Here is a 17,204-nt window from a genome sequence, read left to right as displayed (position 1 = left end):
GTTCCCCATTTGTTCCAATTATGTTCCCCCCACCCTTCTATTGATGTTTCCTCCCATCTCTACCTAGACTGACCCCCCATCTACTTCCACATATGTTCCCCATTAGTTCCCCATATGTTACCCCCACCCTTCTACTAATGTTCCCTTCCATCTCCTCCTAGCCTGACCCCCAGCTTCTTCCACATGTTCCCCACTTGTTCCCCATATGTTCCCCATATGTTACCCCCACCCTTCTATTAATGTTCCCTCCCATCTCTTCAAAGCCTGACCCCCATCTACTTCCCCATATGTTCCCCATTAGTTCCCTATTTGTTACACCCACCCTTCTATTAATGTTCCCTCGCATCTCTTCCTAGCCTGACGCCCAGCTACTTCCCCATTTGTTCCCCATATGTTCCACCCTTCTATTAATGTTCCCTTCCATCTCTTCCTAGCCTGACCCCCCACATCTTCCACAAGAATCTCGCCGTCACCAGTCTGGGAAATGGCGTCACCCCAGCCCAGGGCTTCGGTGTAGAGCTCATCCTGACCTTTGTTCTCGTAGCTGTTATCTTCGGCACCACTGACCCCAACCGCCCATCTTTTGGTAGCCCCGCCCTTCTCATTGGCTTGACCGTCACTCTTGGTCACTTGGCAGGGGTGAGTAGATTTTTTTTTCATAAAGGTCGCTCATGAGCGTTAAAATACAAAATGTAAAACACGATTATTTTATTAAAGAAAAAACATACCAAAAACTAATAAGGACATTTACATTTGTAATCACAATTTGTTGTTTATGAATTAATTAATTAAGTTTAATTGATTAATTAAATTAATTAATTAAATTAATTTAAAAGCCAGGAATAACTATTGTGGGGTGTAGTGGTGAACAAGATTTATTTTAGACATTGCAATTCTATGTGACGGAGCTTGGAAATTTTGGTGTATGTATGTGTGTGTGTGGGGGGGGGGGGGGGTATTGGACGTATATACTATTTCCGAGGGGGCGGGGCGGTAGTCGTGCTCCGGAAAAAGGGGAAGGGGCAGATGACATTCCTGAAAGAAACTCTGGTTGCAAGATGTTGTATTACACTTATAAACAGGCTGATTTTAGTATGTTTATGGGAAACTGCATATTTTACATAAATATAGAGTTCATAATGATAGTACAGTTATATACGGTTTGTTCAGCTTTTGTAAAATATTATGATTAGATAAATTAATTTTTTAAATTTTTAATTAAGTTTTAATTCTACCATTTCAAGAAGAGAGCAAACTTTTATCTTTATTTTTATGTTAGAGAACTTTTCGCCGTAAAGAAATTAAATAAAAGCCTAAGTTTCTTTTAACCTGAAATAATTTATTTTTTAAACAAACATCCAACACTAAGATCACACACAAACTCAACTCTTGTTCTAGATCAACTATACAGGCTCTAGCATGAACCCATCTAGATCGCTTGGTTCAGCCATCGCTTCCAACTCATGGGAACATCATTGGGTGAGTTCCACTTAGCAGACAGACAGACAGACAGACAGACAGACAGACAGACAGACAGACAGACAGACAGACAGACAGACAGACAGACAGACAGACAGACAGACAGACAGACAGACAGACAGACAGACAGACAGACAGACAGACAGACAGACAGACAGACAGACAGACAGACAGACAGAGACAGACAGACAGACAGAGACAGACAGACAGACAGACAGACAGACAGACAGACAGACAGACAGACAGACAGACAGACAGACAGACAGACAGACAGACAGACAGACAGACAGACAGACAGACAGACAGACAGACAGACAGACAGACAGACAGACAGACAGACAGACAGACAGACAGACAGACAGACTTACAGACAGACAGACAGACAGACAGACAGACAGACAGACAGACAGACAGACAGACAGACAGACAGACAGACAGACAGACAGACAGACAGACAGACAGACAGACAGACAGACAGACAGACAGACAGACAGACAGACAGACAGACAGACAGACAGACAGACAGACAGACAGACAGACAGACAGACAGACAGACAGACAGACAGACAGACAGACAGACAGACAGACAGACAGACAGACAGACAGACAGACAGACAGACAGACAGACAGACAGACAGACAGACAGACAGACAGACAGACAGACAGACAGACAGACAGACAGACAGACATATGTATATATGTATTATTATCCATCTTGACGTAAAACACTCTGTCCCGTCTCCCACAGATCTACTGGGTAGGGCCTATAGCTGGAGGTATAGTTGCCGCCCTTGTGTACAAGCTGGTGTTGAACCCGTACAAGGGAATCATCAACTTGGACGAGGCTCTAACCAAAATGAGTGAGTAATCCCAGAAAATCACGCCCATTTGTTTCTTACAACTCTCCCCCCTTCCCCCCGTCTAAAATGTTTAACCCAACCCACTTCGGTTAAGGTTAGAGATTATACAACTGTGACAGTCCGCTTATCAATGCTTACTTTAGGTTTATTTTAAAGTTATAGTAAGATCTAAAGTAAGCTTTTCTTTAAATACTAAAAGACTAATACATTTTTTTTTCATTGAGTAGACATAATAAAATCGTAACCACATATTTAAGCAACCCCTACTAAGGTTAACACATTTATTATACAGACAATACCATAATATATCATTATTATTTTACGTTGATGTATATACATATTGCCATTAGAGGAATCTATTTAAGTTTTAAACCAAAAAAAAAACTAATTAAAAATTGTTATTATTTTAATTGTTATGTTTTACAAGGTTTTATAAAATGTGTTGCAAATTTAATTTAGAAATGTTTATTTAAATATTTTTATACTTGCACAAACGTTATGATTATGTTTAGTATTTTAATGTCATAGATTTTCTGCTAGCTTTTAATCCTTTACGCACATAAATAAACCAAACACGCACAGACTCATCGGTTTTACGTGTACAATGCATGTTAGCCGGGCTTTGGTTTAATTTCACCATGTAAAAACTATTTAGTCGGAGATTACTTTTAAGCTTTCAGTCAAGGCCAAGCACTCGTTTACTATGTGAATTTAATTATCTTTTAATATGTTTAGAGATGATGGTGAGCTTTGCCTCAAAGAAAAGAAAATATATAGCTTTAATCTTGACATATTTAATTGATGATAAGGATTTAAATAATCGTTTTAAATTTATTTTACGTATAACAATTTATATTTAACTATTTTCATTTTAATATAAACTTTATTTTCTTTATCTGTTATATGTTATAAAAATGTAACAATCTATTGCAGAAGTGTTTGAAAACGGGGATATTTGCTTTATTTTCTTTTGACTAGATAAAGTTTATGTAACAAACAGTAAATTTAGTAAAAGTTGGGGAAATAAAATAAAGTAAAGCAACGATTGCATCCAGCAAAGATTACGTTCTAGGTTCAGAGGCATAGCTAGAGAAGGGCGCCAAACGGAAAAAAAACAAGTAATGCTCAGTCTGAGAAGCATCACTGAGTCGAACTTAAGATAGTAGAATACTGATTTGATTTCCTAAATCATATTGCGACATCACAATACAACACTGTTGATTGATAGTGACAAGTAAAATGGGAGGGTGGGGGAGGGGGCTTTATCGTCCATGAGATTAATTATATATAAATGGAGGAGGTGTGCGCAAATTTGATAGTTTACCTCGGGTGCTGGAATTTAATAGGGGGAGATACTGTGCTGCGACTAGATTAGTGACAATCGAAATAGGGCTGGTAAGTAGGTCACCAACCAGTTCTACGGCTCAATAAAACCTGCATGAACCATAGAACTGGTTGGTGACCTATTTACCAGCCCTATTGTTTTTTTTTCTTCGTGTGTAATTATTAGTTGCTTTTTAATTGTTAAATTATTAGTTGTTGTTTAAAAACGTCATCCAATTTCTGTCGATTCACAATAATTAATAATTTTCAAAGAAATTGTTATACAAAGTCTTAATTTCAGATAAAAGGGTCTTTTCTTTTGCATTATTTGCATTCTTTAAATTAATGTACGTAGAGTATCTTACCGAAGCCTAAATCTACGTAAAAAATCGATTTAATATTATTAATGAATCAAACACATGCCCTTTATGTTTTTATGCGTTTATAAAACAACGTAAACACACTTTGCGTCCTTTTAAATAACAAACGATAGTGACGTCCCTTTGTTCTTAAACTCTTTCCTCAGAAAATGACTTGCCCAATCACCCTGAGGATATTAACTTGAAGAACGTTGAATAGGTCATTTTTTTTTTAAATTTGGTCTTCTTTTTCAATACGTGCCTGTTTTATTATATTATACGGCATAAATTATATCTTGCATGCTTATAATCACATTTATATCTGCTGGAAATCAGGACATGGATTCTGCTCTTGAGTAGTATATATATATATATATATATCATCATCAAATATTGGTAATGAAAAAAACAGGATAAAATCCATATCCTGGTTTTTAAATAATGCTTGCTTTACTGATCCTTTCGTGTATCCTACTTTTCTAGTTGATGCATGTTTTTTGTATGTATTCACGATCTCTTTGTGTTTGTTAAAAACAAGTGACATTAATAGATGAGCCCTAATTAATCTACCAATGTGATACATAATAAAACTCTACCTCTTCTGTACTATTATTTGTTAGGTCCGGAAAAATGAGGTTTACATTTTTTTTTTACTTTTATGTGCACATTCATTTGATCTTAATCAAAGTATTTGAACGCAGTAAAACTCAACACATGGTATTGGGAAATCAAACATTTTCTTTTGTTGAATGACTACATCTCTTTAAACACAATTGTATTACGTATCAACAGATTCGGTATGTTAAATAACGCAGTTTGCGTGGAATATTTCGATTTGTAAACGCATCTGTAGATTGAGCATGGTGTGTTTTTTGCTAGGCCACACTAATCCTAATGGTCTACCCCCTGACCTTCATGGTTCCCCCCCCAACCCCCAACTTATTTATTCGCCTCTTTGATACGGGTTTTCCCGCGTGAGTCGTCGTAGTCCCCCCCCACCCCTAAATCTTGCACTTTTAACAGAGAGGGGCCTTGAAAAGAATATTCTAGTATGTAGCTCACTCCTGTGTTTATAAGTATATGGGTCATTTTTTTTTTATCTTAAAAGTTAAGTATAAACATCTTTCCCCTTCTCAGTGTAATGCTTGTGCGTAAACGAGGGTATTTAAACACGACGAATGTTTCAACCGTAGGTATTCGTCAGAGAAACAAAGCCACCCAGTCCTTTAAACGAATTTTGTGGAAACAACATAAGTAAATAAGTGAATTGCATTAATCACATAACGATATTAGCACTGTTGACATTTTCAATTAAGAGACAGGTGTTGGTTTTCGTAAAGGTTCAGCTTATTTTTCTTTTTGTTAAGTTGAGGTTACAGTTTGGTTTATATATATATATATATATATATATATATATATATATATATATATATATATATATATATATATATATATATGTTAAGGTTATATAGAGCTTGAAATTGAATTAGCTAGTGTTAGGTTTAAGGATATTTTTTTAAACTTGAATACAAATATTTAGAATAAAAAGGATTATATATTAGTTTTAATTACAATTGATGTAAAAAAAATACTAGGTGAGAGTTATATGTACAGGGTGAGCGAATAAACACAGCTGAAAATTCCACCAGTTCAGTCTACATATTTTTTCTCCAAAAATCTACTTTCATTTCTCTACAAAGCAATCATAATATTATTGTATCCTTTACCGTGCAGTTAGCAGTACGGTAGAACACATTAGAAATAGCATTAAAGTCACCACCGCCTCCCCCCCCCCCTCCCCATGATCCACACAGAGAACAAAAGAAACGTTAAACTCTACATCTGTTTTGATCCCTACAGTTTAGCAACATGTACTGAGCTGACCCCTAACGGAAGTGGCCCCCGGTTGCCATAGAAACCGGAAGCGGTTTTATGTAACGATTGATATTTTAAACTGCTCGGCTGTAATACAATGCACACCGATGTGTAATATGTTAATCTGTCGATAAATAGGAACAAACACAGGCTTTTAATACACATTTTACTTTCGATTTTACGTTTTACTTTAGCCATACATAAATAAGTATTTTCGCGTGATCTGGTCGGTAAAGCTCGTGGTTGCTATACAAGTTTGAACCCCCGGTCAGAAGAGGCTCGATAGCTGGAGACAGCAACTCTTCTAGGAGAGACAACTCCAGAATCAAACAACTTCTGCCTTTTAGTTTGTTCTTGGTTATACAAACACTATCATAAAAGAAGTACACCACCCCCCCCCCCTGTTCTTATTGTTTCGTCTCCAACTAAAGACCTCATCCTTATTATTCCGTCTAAAAACTCATACACCCTCTCCCCCAACCTAGTATGCTGTCATTAGTCTAAACTGCCACCTCTTCCTTTTTATTCCATCACTGTAGTCAGACCCCCTCCACTGAACAGGTCATGGTTTTGCGCTATTTCTAACGATTTCAATCACAATAATCTATAGCAAACGAAATTTCAGTAAAAAAAAAACAACAACGCAGAAACCATACATTTTGATGTTTTTTTTTTTTTTTTTTCGTTTTTTTTTTTAAATTATTTTTTTTTGGTTCTTTATTAATAATGTTAGAAAAAGATCTTATTTTATTCTTTGCCTTTGCACTTAAAGAATGACCTTGACTTAAGTGTTTTTGTTGGATTTAGATTTTCTCAATTATCAGTTTTTATATTAAAAAAAAAAATTTCGGTGATAGGAGAATTAAAAACTCTGTTTTCTTTTCTTCAGCATCTTAGACCTTGACCCACGAACCACCTTGACCCTGTATGACCTGGAAAACGCGCATGCGTGTGTTCGCGCTTTAAATTTTTAGTTTCTTCGCACGCAATAAATAAATAAATAAAAATGCTGAGTAATTCTTACTTATTTCACGAATGCTGTTATCGTCACTGGTATTACGTTCATCATTGAAAGACACGCAGACGTGAAAGTTGAGACCCGTGCCCTGGTTCCAGAATTGTGTTTACTCACAACACCCCTAACAGGCAGGGGGAAGAATTTGCTGCGTCATTTACGATAACACCCGTGGTAGGGACCGCCCTGTGAGCGTATCTCAGTTATCGTCTGTGTGGGCAGACGAACATCAGTAACAGGTTGTGGGGAAGCTATCGTCTACTGCTCCCACATAGATAACTAACTTTTTTTTATATATAAGACTATTCAGCCGCTAATTTTGTGGGGTCAAAATGTGTAACAAATGTATATTAAAAAAATTCAACTTTTTACTCTCTAAACTGAAGGTAAATAGTGTAGATAAAGTAGAGTTTACCTGTTTATGTGACCCCCTAGAATAGTGGATCCAATCGTCAAGCAGTGTTTGCATGATTTGCATTGAGTCAAGTACCCATCAGAGTTGGATGCAGTAATTACTTGAGCACGCAATCATTCTTCTGCCCCTACCCCCCTGGAATGAAATAGAATTTATATAGAAAATATATACTTTTACCAGTGTACACCCTACTCCTACCGAGATTTATAAGTACCCCCACCCCTCACCCCTAGAAAAAATTCTGAAAAAAAACAACAACGCTAGCTGGATGAACGCTTTGATAGTTAAGGACGGAAATATGGGAGTCGAACCTGAATTGATCTATAAACTTACTTTCAATTCAAACAAAAATACTTTGCCTTAACAAAAGCATATTTTATCGTTTTTCCTGTGTCTTTATCTTCAAATACCACTCATGTTATGTTATTTTTTTAGCAAACGTAAGCTGCACGTTTCTATTTCTAATACTTATTCCAGGACGTATTCATAGTTCAGATGAGTAAAAGAGTATATTCTTGCTCTTGTATTGTACACAGAATAAGTTCTTTCTTCGATTTTTAGTATTTACGTAAAGTAGTACGCATCAGATTTGTAGTCTTATTCCTAGTATGTAAAATATATACATTACAAAAGCTACTTTTAAAAAAAAATGTTAATAATATTTTATTTAAATTGTATTGGCAAGTTTTTTTGCAGACTTAACCTTCAAAATTATTTCAAAATATGGAATTACAATTTATTTCTTATTTAAAGTTAAATATACCACTGGTTATTGATACTTTTTAGTATTTTATATACTAGATTGTACATACCTACATACATACATACATACATACATACATACATACATACGTACATACATACATACATACATACATACATACATACATACATACATACATACATACATACATTATATATATATATATATATATATATATATATATATATATATATATATATATATATATATATTTATATATATATATATATATGTATATATATATATTACACTGTAGGCATACTTTTGATTTGAGGAAGGATAAAGTGGTAATATATATATAATAATTGTACATTACTAGCCATTGTATTATTGAATCTTTCCATTCAGCAAACGACCAACAATGACACGAGTTTTGTTTCTTTGATTGCAGGTAGCGATGACACAGTCGTTGTGGTGCCGAGGGACTATGTAAAGGACGAAAAAGGGAAGACATTACCTCAGATGACCCATATGTAATGCTGCTATTTTTAAAATTATTTCCTACCGCTAGACTAGGCTACAAACCTTTTTTTTTACATTTGGTTCAAGACTGTTATTTACGGGGCATGAAAGAGACTTAGGCTAGATTTAGAAAAGTATCTTTGCTATGCCCCACTATTCCGTCTAGTGTTGCCTTAGCAAACTTACAAGGCAGTTTTTTTTGTTTGTTTTAACCTCAGAAAACTTTTGTTAACCTTTTTTTTTAGTTTTCAATATGTACAGTAGTTGTCTATACACGTGTTCTATGTGATGTTTATTAAATTATTTTTTACAACCTTACGTTGAGTGATAAGATTGAAAGCACCTCTTTGGGTATTTACATGAAGTGATATACCGTGTTTGTAGTGTACGGCCTTTGAATATACTTCACCTGGATACCTGTCAGGCTATTGTTTTATTTATTTACCATTGTGCCATTCGTTAGTTTGTCAAACCAAACCTAATGTTATTGTGATATATTTATTTCATCCCATTTTTGTTTTCGTTTTTTTTTTCTTCTTAACTTGATAAATTAAAATTTGGATATTTTTTTTGGTTATCCACTCCCCACCCTTTGCCATTTAAAAAAAAAATTATCTTAGAAATGATTAGCCTCATTACTTTAAAGGGACCAAATTATAAATTGGACCAAACCATGTAAAGGGACCAAACTCGGCAAAATAATTTTATGGTGAAAAATAACTACACACATTCAATTATAATGCAATGTTTTTTAAAACTATTTTTTCAATGCTTTATATCAAATGAAGACACAAGCTAATATTCTAGAGTAGAAGCTCTAAACTTATGTCTCATTTTGTTATTTAAAATATAAGTAGTTAGATAACACTGTTATTTTGTAAGCTATCATATTAGCGTAGTTTCTAAAAACAGCGCTAACAAAGAAGATCAACATAATTTTTAACTTAAAAAATAATTTCTACACACTGTAATAGGCTATCCTTTTCTAAAGTTTGACATAAGCAGGCGGCATTCAGAAACGTCATTTGTGTTTACGATGTCAAGTTTGTATACAAAAGAACAACAACCCAGGAAGCGTCACTGCAAAGTATATTCACAAGTTCATTCCCCATTTCTGTTAAAGTTAAAGGGATGTCAATTTTTTTTTCCTAATAATTTATTAGACATTTTTTTTTTACACAATTTATTTTTTTTAGACTAGGGGAGGTAATAGAGAGAATTTAGAGTTACGCATCTTGGTTATAGCGTTTTGTAACCGTATCACTAGTGGGCAAAACATTGTTGTTAGTTAATATTTTTCCAAGTTTATTTCATAGGATTCACAAGATTTATTTAAGTTTAATATACAAAAGGGATAGTTTTTTTTTATTATAAAAAGGGTAATTACTATCTTAGAAAAATGCCTATTTACTATCTTGGTTAAATGGCAAATTATTACCTTTGAGAAAAAGCAAGAATGGAGTTACTATCTTATTGAAATGACAAGATACTAAATTGGAGAAAGGGCTAGTTACTGTCTTTGAGGAAGGGCTGATTACTGTCTTAGAAAAGAAATAGCTACCATCTAGCAGATAGAGCTAGTCGTGTGAGTCAGATATAGTAAATATTATAATTACCCTGAAAGGCAGGTAATTTTGGTGTTAAAACCTGAATTAAAAAAAAAAAAACATAAATTAAACATCAATAAGAGCCCTATACAAGCTAAATTAGTAACAAAAAAATAGCTATGTCATTTTTTTTCCAAACAATGCACAACAGAATCCATAATTGCGCAGAAAAAAAATCTACTCTTGATTTAAGTGCTCTACGTATAACAATAAGTCTTTGATTTAAATGAATCTTACAAACAATGCAGTCATTGATTACTATAAACTACGACATATGTTTATTCCCCAACAAGCTACATGCTACTAGTCTATTCAGGTAGTGATAACATACAGGCGTCAACACAGCAATACGATAAATATTCCCACGATAGATCAATAGTTCATTTTCTTCTACCGGTAACCTAAGTACCTAAAGGAACAATTGTATTTTACTTGGCATTATGTGGCTGTGAAAGTTAAACACAACAATGTGGGATTGTTAGATCATTGTTTTGTTTTCATATTATTTTTTTTAAGCGTCATTACCACAGTTATGTCCCTTGAGTAAGGTTGTAAGACAAATAGGTAAAAAAAAGTGTGTTTACAAAGATATTTTCTTTCGCGAGAAAAAGAATGTGTTCAACGTATCTGACTTTGTTTTTCTTGTATATTGATATTTGTACAGCTGTTTAACAAATAAGATTTCTTGTTCCCTTCTTGAAAATAAAACACATTGAGAAATATATAACACGTTTTCTTTCAACAAAGCTAACACAGAAGGTATAGAGAAATGATTGTTATCTTTTAAAAAATTGCATACATGTATGTCTTCTGTTAAAAAAATGTTGTACTTTCTGAAAATTATTTTTTTTTAAATTTCAGTTGTTTAAAAAAATTATTTTCAATTTATGTTAAAGCTTATCAGATGATGCATTTCTAATTTAATTAATTAGCTGGATGTAGTGCTTGTTTTCATTTCACTGGTATACATTTTAATTTCATTCTGTTAAATTTTGTTAAATGTATAAACTACTTGTTGCTGATTTTTATATTATTTAATATATTTTGTTTGTTTAATGTAAACTATGATACAGTATTACCAACATCCTTGCCCAAATATAATAAACAAATCGTGCCTTAAATAGCAGCGTACATGCAATATTTACAAGGGCAGTAATAATTGTTATCTGAAGTATAGTCTCCCTTTGCTTAGCTGGGTCGTCGCTTTCTATAAATAGCCCCGGAAAACACACAACTGTGTTGACCTACGTCCTGGCCCACAACGTTCTCAAGCTAATTAATACTGTGTTTGTGACTGTTAAATCCATACATCTTTGCAGTATCGACTATGTTCAGACAAGAATCAATCACTTTAAAATTATTAGGTAATTTAAATTAGGCTAATTAAATATAATTATACTTATTAAAATTGTAAATAATAAAATTAAAACATTTTTTTAGATCGAAACTTTAAATTTCTAGAAAAGTTGTCATAGTTTTGATTGTTTACCAGATCTAATCTAATCATTGTTTTAAAATTAATGTAAGACACTTGGCCAGGACAATAAAACAAAATCAATATATGTGTTGTGTTTGGAGTTAGATGATGTCACCTTTGGGCCAACTTTTAAATTCCACTCTCCTTAATTATACAGCACATTACCAGAAAAATTTAGATCTCTAAAATTAAAAATAATTTAAATAAAGTCATGTTTCAGAATTCGCCACCTCCCTGTTTCCATGCTTTTCTTTACAAATTTTAATTTTCAGGTCAGGTTTAGGCATTTAAGGGCTATTATTTCTACAATTTATTATTTAAAAATAAAGTATTATTTTAAAAACCAAATTAATATTTTTTTTAACCAACGTCCGGTTTTCATTTTGCTTGTTTTTTTCCTTCTTTTTTTTTAAGTGGGTAACATCAGACTCTATAAACTTCAACCGCCTTTCGTTCATAAAAGAACAAAATTCCTCACCATCCACCGTCCCCGCCCCATCTCCCCCCCCCCCCCAACTGCTTGTTGTATGACGTCATGTAATACACGGCGAGTCACTTTTTATGTACAATGGCTAGGTTAAATCTTCATCATGTTCTAACCATCACCACAACTCTCTGCCCCATTCTCCTTCTTTGTATTTTAAGATTCACATTTTTTTTTAATCTAGCTACGTTTTTTTTTCCAAATACTATTTTCCATATTTTGTTCATTTTTTTTCTGAACAACAAATTAAAAAAAAAAACATGATACATAACCTCAGGAAGTAGCTACAAGCTCGTCCAAAATGACAATCAGATTTGTTTCACATGATGGAATTAGTATTAACAGTTAACCTATATTTAATCTATGTTTAGGTATAGTCACTTGTATTTATTTGTATTTTCCCTATGCATTTGAGAAAATGCATTAGAGTATTATGTTTAAAAATATATATTAGGATAAAAACAAGCATTTATTAAAATGTAAACACTGATTTAAAATGATTTAGCCGTGTTTTAATTAAAGGGTTTCCTATTTTTATTCTTCATATAAACAAAGTATTTTTAAAAAAATAATCTTTTAAAAGTAAATTTTAATTTATTCCTTTTATTTTATTCTATATTTAAAATTTTAATCATAATCCACATATTACTAAAAAAATAACATATTTCGGTCTTATTTTCTAATTAGATTTATATTTTCTTAAAATTTACCTAATATAAAATTTAATGATATAAATTATTCTTATGTGATGAACAGAAACAATCTAATCAATACCAAGTCAAGCCATTATTTTGCACACTTAGTATATGGAATTGTAAGAAATGCCAAAATACTATTGTTATATTTTATGTTCTACATATATATATATGTATGTATATATATATATATATATATATATATATATATATATATATATATATATATATATATATATATATAAAATGGTCAGTATAAATCCACTTGTATGTCATTATATACTCATATACCTATATATAAACATGAATTATTGTACATTCAACATACTTATACCTTTTTATTGTACAAAAAAAGTCCCCAGTCAAAAATTAAGAATATTAAAATACTTACAAATATATATATATATATATATATATATATATATATATATATATATATATATATATATATATATATATATATGTATATATATATATATATATATATATGTATAAGTGTTTTAACTTTTGACATGTCCCCAACACAAACAAGGTAAAGAAAACCCTGTTGTAAAATTTACTTTTGTATTTCATTCGATCTGCCCTTTGAATTACCTGTATACGTAGCAGTTTGCCTATTACCTCTCCATATTTCTCACCAATTTTAACTACAGCCGGCGATGCCACTGTACTTGGTAGTCAGGAACTTGTATAATTTTCTCTAAATAAATTCAATGACTATTTTACTCATAAAGCTAGTTTTTTTTTCTTTACTTTATTATTATTTTTGTTGCTTGTCTTGTTTTGTCGTTTATTGACTGCCAAAATATAAACAGCAGGAATTTCTCAAAAATGTTACTTCAGTAAGGAATGGACACCAGCAATATTGTGCAGGGGGTGGGAGGTGGACAATGGTTGAACTATATATTTCCTATGTAAATGCTATTTCTTCTGTTTTGACTGGGGGTTGTGGGCTTTGTTTGTGTACCGGGGGAGGTAAGTTTGGGGGAGGGGGAGTAATAACCCCGTAGAAATACTTAAAATAAACTCTGCAACAAAGAGAGATTGACAATCTTAAAGTAAAAAGTTTTAATTATTTTCTTTTCTTCTAAAAATCTTGTAAACACATTTATAAATATTTCTAAAATATCGATTACAATCAATATGATTTGAATCTATCGTAAACAAAACTAGGTCATCGGTTATTCACTAAAATCAACTAGACGCAATGTTCTTTTTTTTTCTTTTTCTTTATTTGCTTTGCAAAATACTTTTACTGCTAATTATCTTTATTATAAATTATTAGTGTTCGTTCATTTGTTAGCAAAATACGCTTAGAATTTTTAAAGTCTCTTTCGCTCATTTATTATTGCTTAGAATTTTAAAATCTTTTGCTTTTCCATTTTATGGTGGGAAGAGGCGGTACCTGACCTTATATATAAATCAGATTGAATGCTTGTCTACTACTCAGCCTTGTTCAGTCCCGGTTTTAATGTTTGATTTTCGTTCGACAATTTAATAATTTGATTTGTTATGTATTAATGATATTACAAAGTATTAGGGAATCTAAAGGACTAATAGAATCATAGTCATTATTTGCTTTTTTAAGTTCAGTATTTTGTTTAGGGCTAAGCTTATGGATCAAAGATGGCGAGAAGATTTAGCGTTTCTTCATGTTTAGGTTCAAGCTATGGCTAAGCTGGTTTTATGGTTCAATCTTAAAATTAGAATTATAAAGATTGCGCATGTTTAATCTTCAGTTGTTCTTAGGTTTGAGTTAAGCACTATCACCCTATCGAACCTGTAAATTCTATTTTAAAACTCTTCATCTTTTAACTTTTAACTATATTGCAGATATAATATTCTCTATTGTGGGACTTCGAAAAAAATACAACATAAACGTTTTAGTGACAACAAAATCATTTTTTTTTAAAAATCAGATTTGCTAGGAAAACAAACATAATAATGAGGCTTGCACATATAAATCATCTGCAATTATGATTGTAGAGTATTTTTTAAATATGTAAATTAATAGCGTGATTGTGAGTAAAATAGAAATTATTTAAAGTATGCTGCAAGTAAGTTACGAAAGGTTCATATCCCAGGGTATAATTTCAACTGTGTACAATCGATTCTCTCGTATTTACATTAGTAAAAAACATAATTTGTAAAATATAAATTCAACATATACATACGAAACCCCGAGCTTATACATCAGACGTAAACAGATAAATTAATTTCCTTGAATTAGAACAACACAATTTACAATCTTAGTGACACTAATCCACGGATAAAGGATTGCTAATTTAATCCACTTTATATGTAGATTGAACACAGGAGTGTTCGCTTACTGCAGACTTCCTATAGAAAATTGGATTGATGTCAAATCTTTGCGAGGTCGAAACGAAGATATTCGTTTCTAGTGCAGCCCAACTAACATTAATCCTGACCCTGACACTAATCCTAAATATAATTCTGGTCAGACTAGAAAATTATATTTCCCCCATGATTAATACTTACAACGATACTTATCAGAAACCTAATGCTGACTCTTATAACGAACATAATTATATAAAGAATACTTTCATAACAAATGTCCAATTTCTGTACAAAGATTGCTAATTTTCATAGAAAAAAAAATTATCTAACAAGCATTTTAAAAATATCAATAATCGTACGAAACAATATTTAATAATCAACCGAATGAATGTGTGATCATGCGAAATAGCTAATAATTAAACAAATATAATCTTATTACCATTAACAAAACATAATAATTATATAAACCATGTATTAACTATAAAAAAATATTTAAAAAAAAATTAAACATCGGTGTGTAATAAAAAGGGAAATAACAACGTTAAGAAAATAAATTCTATTAACGATAGTTGTGTCCCTTGATTTAATAAATCTGTTTTTCTCTCCTATTTACAGATCGGAGTGATCGAACAGATAGTTAAATTTGATCCAGCTTCTACCAAACCTTTGAAACACCCCTGCACCAGCCTATTTAAATTCACGGAGATCTCACTTTATTTATTACATTTGTAGATAGAAAAAAAATGTACAATGTACGTCTTCACTCGTCTAACCGATCTATATTTTATAGATCTACACCAATATACTCACACAAGTATTCCCACACTTTTGTTCACACACCCATATTCCCACAAAAATATATCCACACCATTATACCCACACCAAACTACCCACACCTATATACTTACATAAAAAGATACGCTAATCTACTACACCAGTCTATCTATAACCATAGAACCACACCAATGTAGCTACACCAATCTAACCACACCAATTTAACCACACCAATTTAACCACATCAATTTAACCACACCAATTTAACCACACCAATTTAAAATACCAATTTAACCACACCAATTTAACCACACTAATTTAACCTCACCAATTTAACCACACCAAACTACCTATACCATATTAACCACACCATTATACCCACACCAAATTACCCACACAAAATTAACCACACCAATTTACCCACACCAATTTAGTCACACCAGTTTACCACACCAAACTAACCACACAATTTTACCACACCAATTTACCACACCAAACTAACCACACCAATTTAGTCACACCAGTTAACCCACACCAATTTAACCACACAATTTTACCACACCAATTTACCACACCAAACTAACCACACCAATTTAACCACACCAATTTAACCACACCAATTTAACCACACAATTTTACCACACCACTTTACCACACCAAACTAACCACACCAATTTAACCACACCAATTTAACCACACCAAACTACCCACACCATATTAACCACACGAAACTACCCAAACCAATTTAACCACACCAATTTAGTCACACCAATTAACCACACCAATTTAACCACACCAAACAACCCACACCAATTTAACCACACCAATTTACCCACACCAATTTAGTCACACCAGTTTAACCACACAATTTTACCACACCAATTTACCACACCAATTTAACCACACCAATTTAACCACACCAATTTAACCACACAATTTTACCACACCAATTTACCCACAACAAACTACCCACACCAATTTAACCACACCAATTTTAACCACACCAATTTAACCACACCAAACTAACCACACCAATTTAACCACACCAATTTAACCACATATATTTTACCACACCAATTTAACCACACAAAACTATCCACACAAATTTAACCACACCAATTTAACCACACAATTTTACCACAACAATTTACCACACCAAACTACCCACACCAATTTACCCAAACAAATGTAACCACACCAATTTAACCACACAATTTAACCACACCAATTTATTCACATCAATTTGCCACACCAATTTAACCACACCAATCTACCCACACCAATTTACCACACCAATTTATCCCCACCAATTTAACCA

The 17,204-nt window shown here is 32.6% G+C and overlaps 1 protein-coding gene across 3 annotated transcripts in view; it reads left to right on the top strand.

Moving 5' to 3' along the window:
• The window catches only part of LOC131955185 (aquaporin-5), a 64,103-nt gene extending 47,842 nt beyond the window's left edge, over window positions 1–16,261 (top strand). The window contains exons 4-8 of one of the 3 annotated variants that reach the window (XM_059319198.1): window positions 435–639; window positions 1,399–1,479; window positions 2,228–2,339; window positions 8,481–8,562; window positions 15,728–16,261. In XM_059319198.1, coding sequence (XP_059175181.1) covers window positions 435–639; window positions 1,399–1,479; window positions 2,228–2,339; window positions 8,481–8,562; window positions 15,728–15,737 — 490 coding nt within the window. In that variant the 3' untranslated portion in view covers window positions 15,738–16,261. Of the gene's footprint in view, window positions 1–434; window positions 640–1,398; window positions 1,480–2,227; window positions 2,340–4,188; window positions 4,242–6,785; window positions 7,019–8,480; window positions 9,742–15,727 lie in introns of those variants that run through there. The other 2 variants (XM_059319199.1, XM_059319200.1) reach the window with 2 other exon arrangements.
• The last annotated feature ends 943 nt before the right edge of the window (window positions 16,262–17,204 follow it).

Source organism: Physella acuta, unplaced genomic scaffold (assembly GCF_028476545.2).
Source record: "Physella acuta isolate Inbredline_101_S28 unplaced genomic scaffold, ASM2847654v3 ptg001058l, whole genome shotgun sequence".
Taxonomy (NCBI): domain Eukaryota; kingdom Metazoa; phylum Mollusca; class Gastropoda; family Physidae; genus Physella; species Physella acuta.
This window is presented reverse-complemented; position numbering and strand designations above follow the sequence as displayed.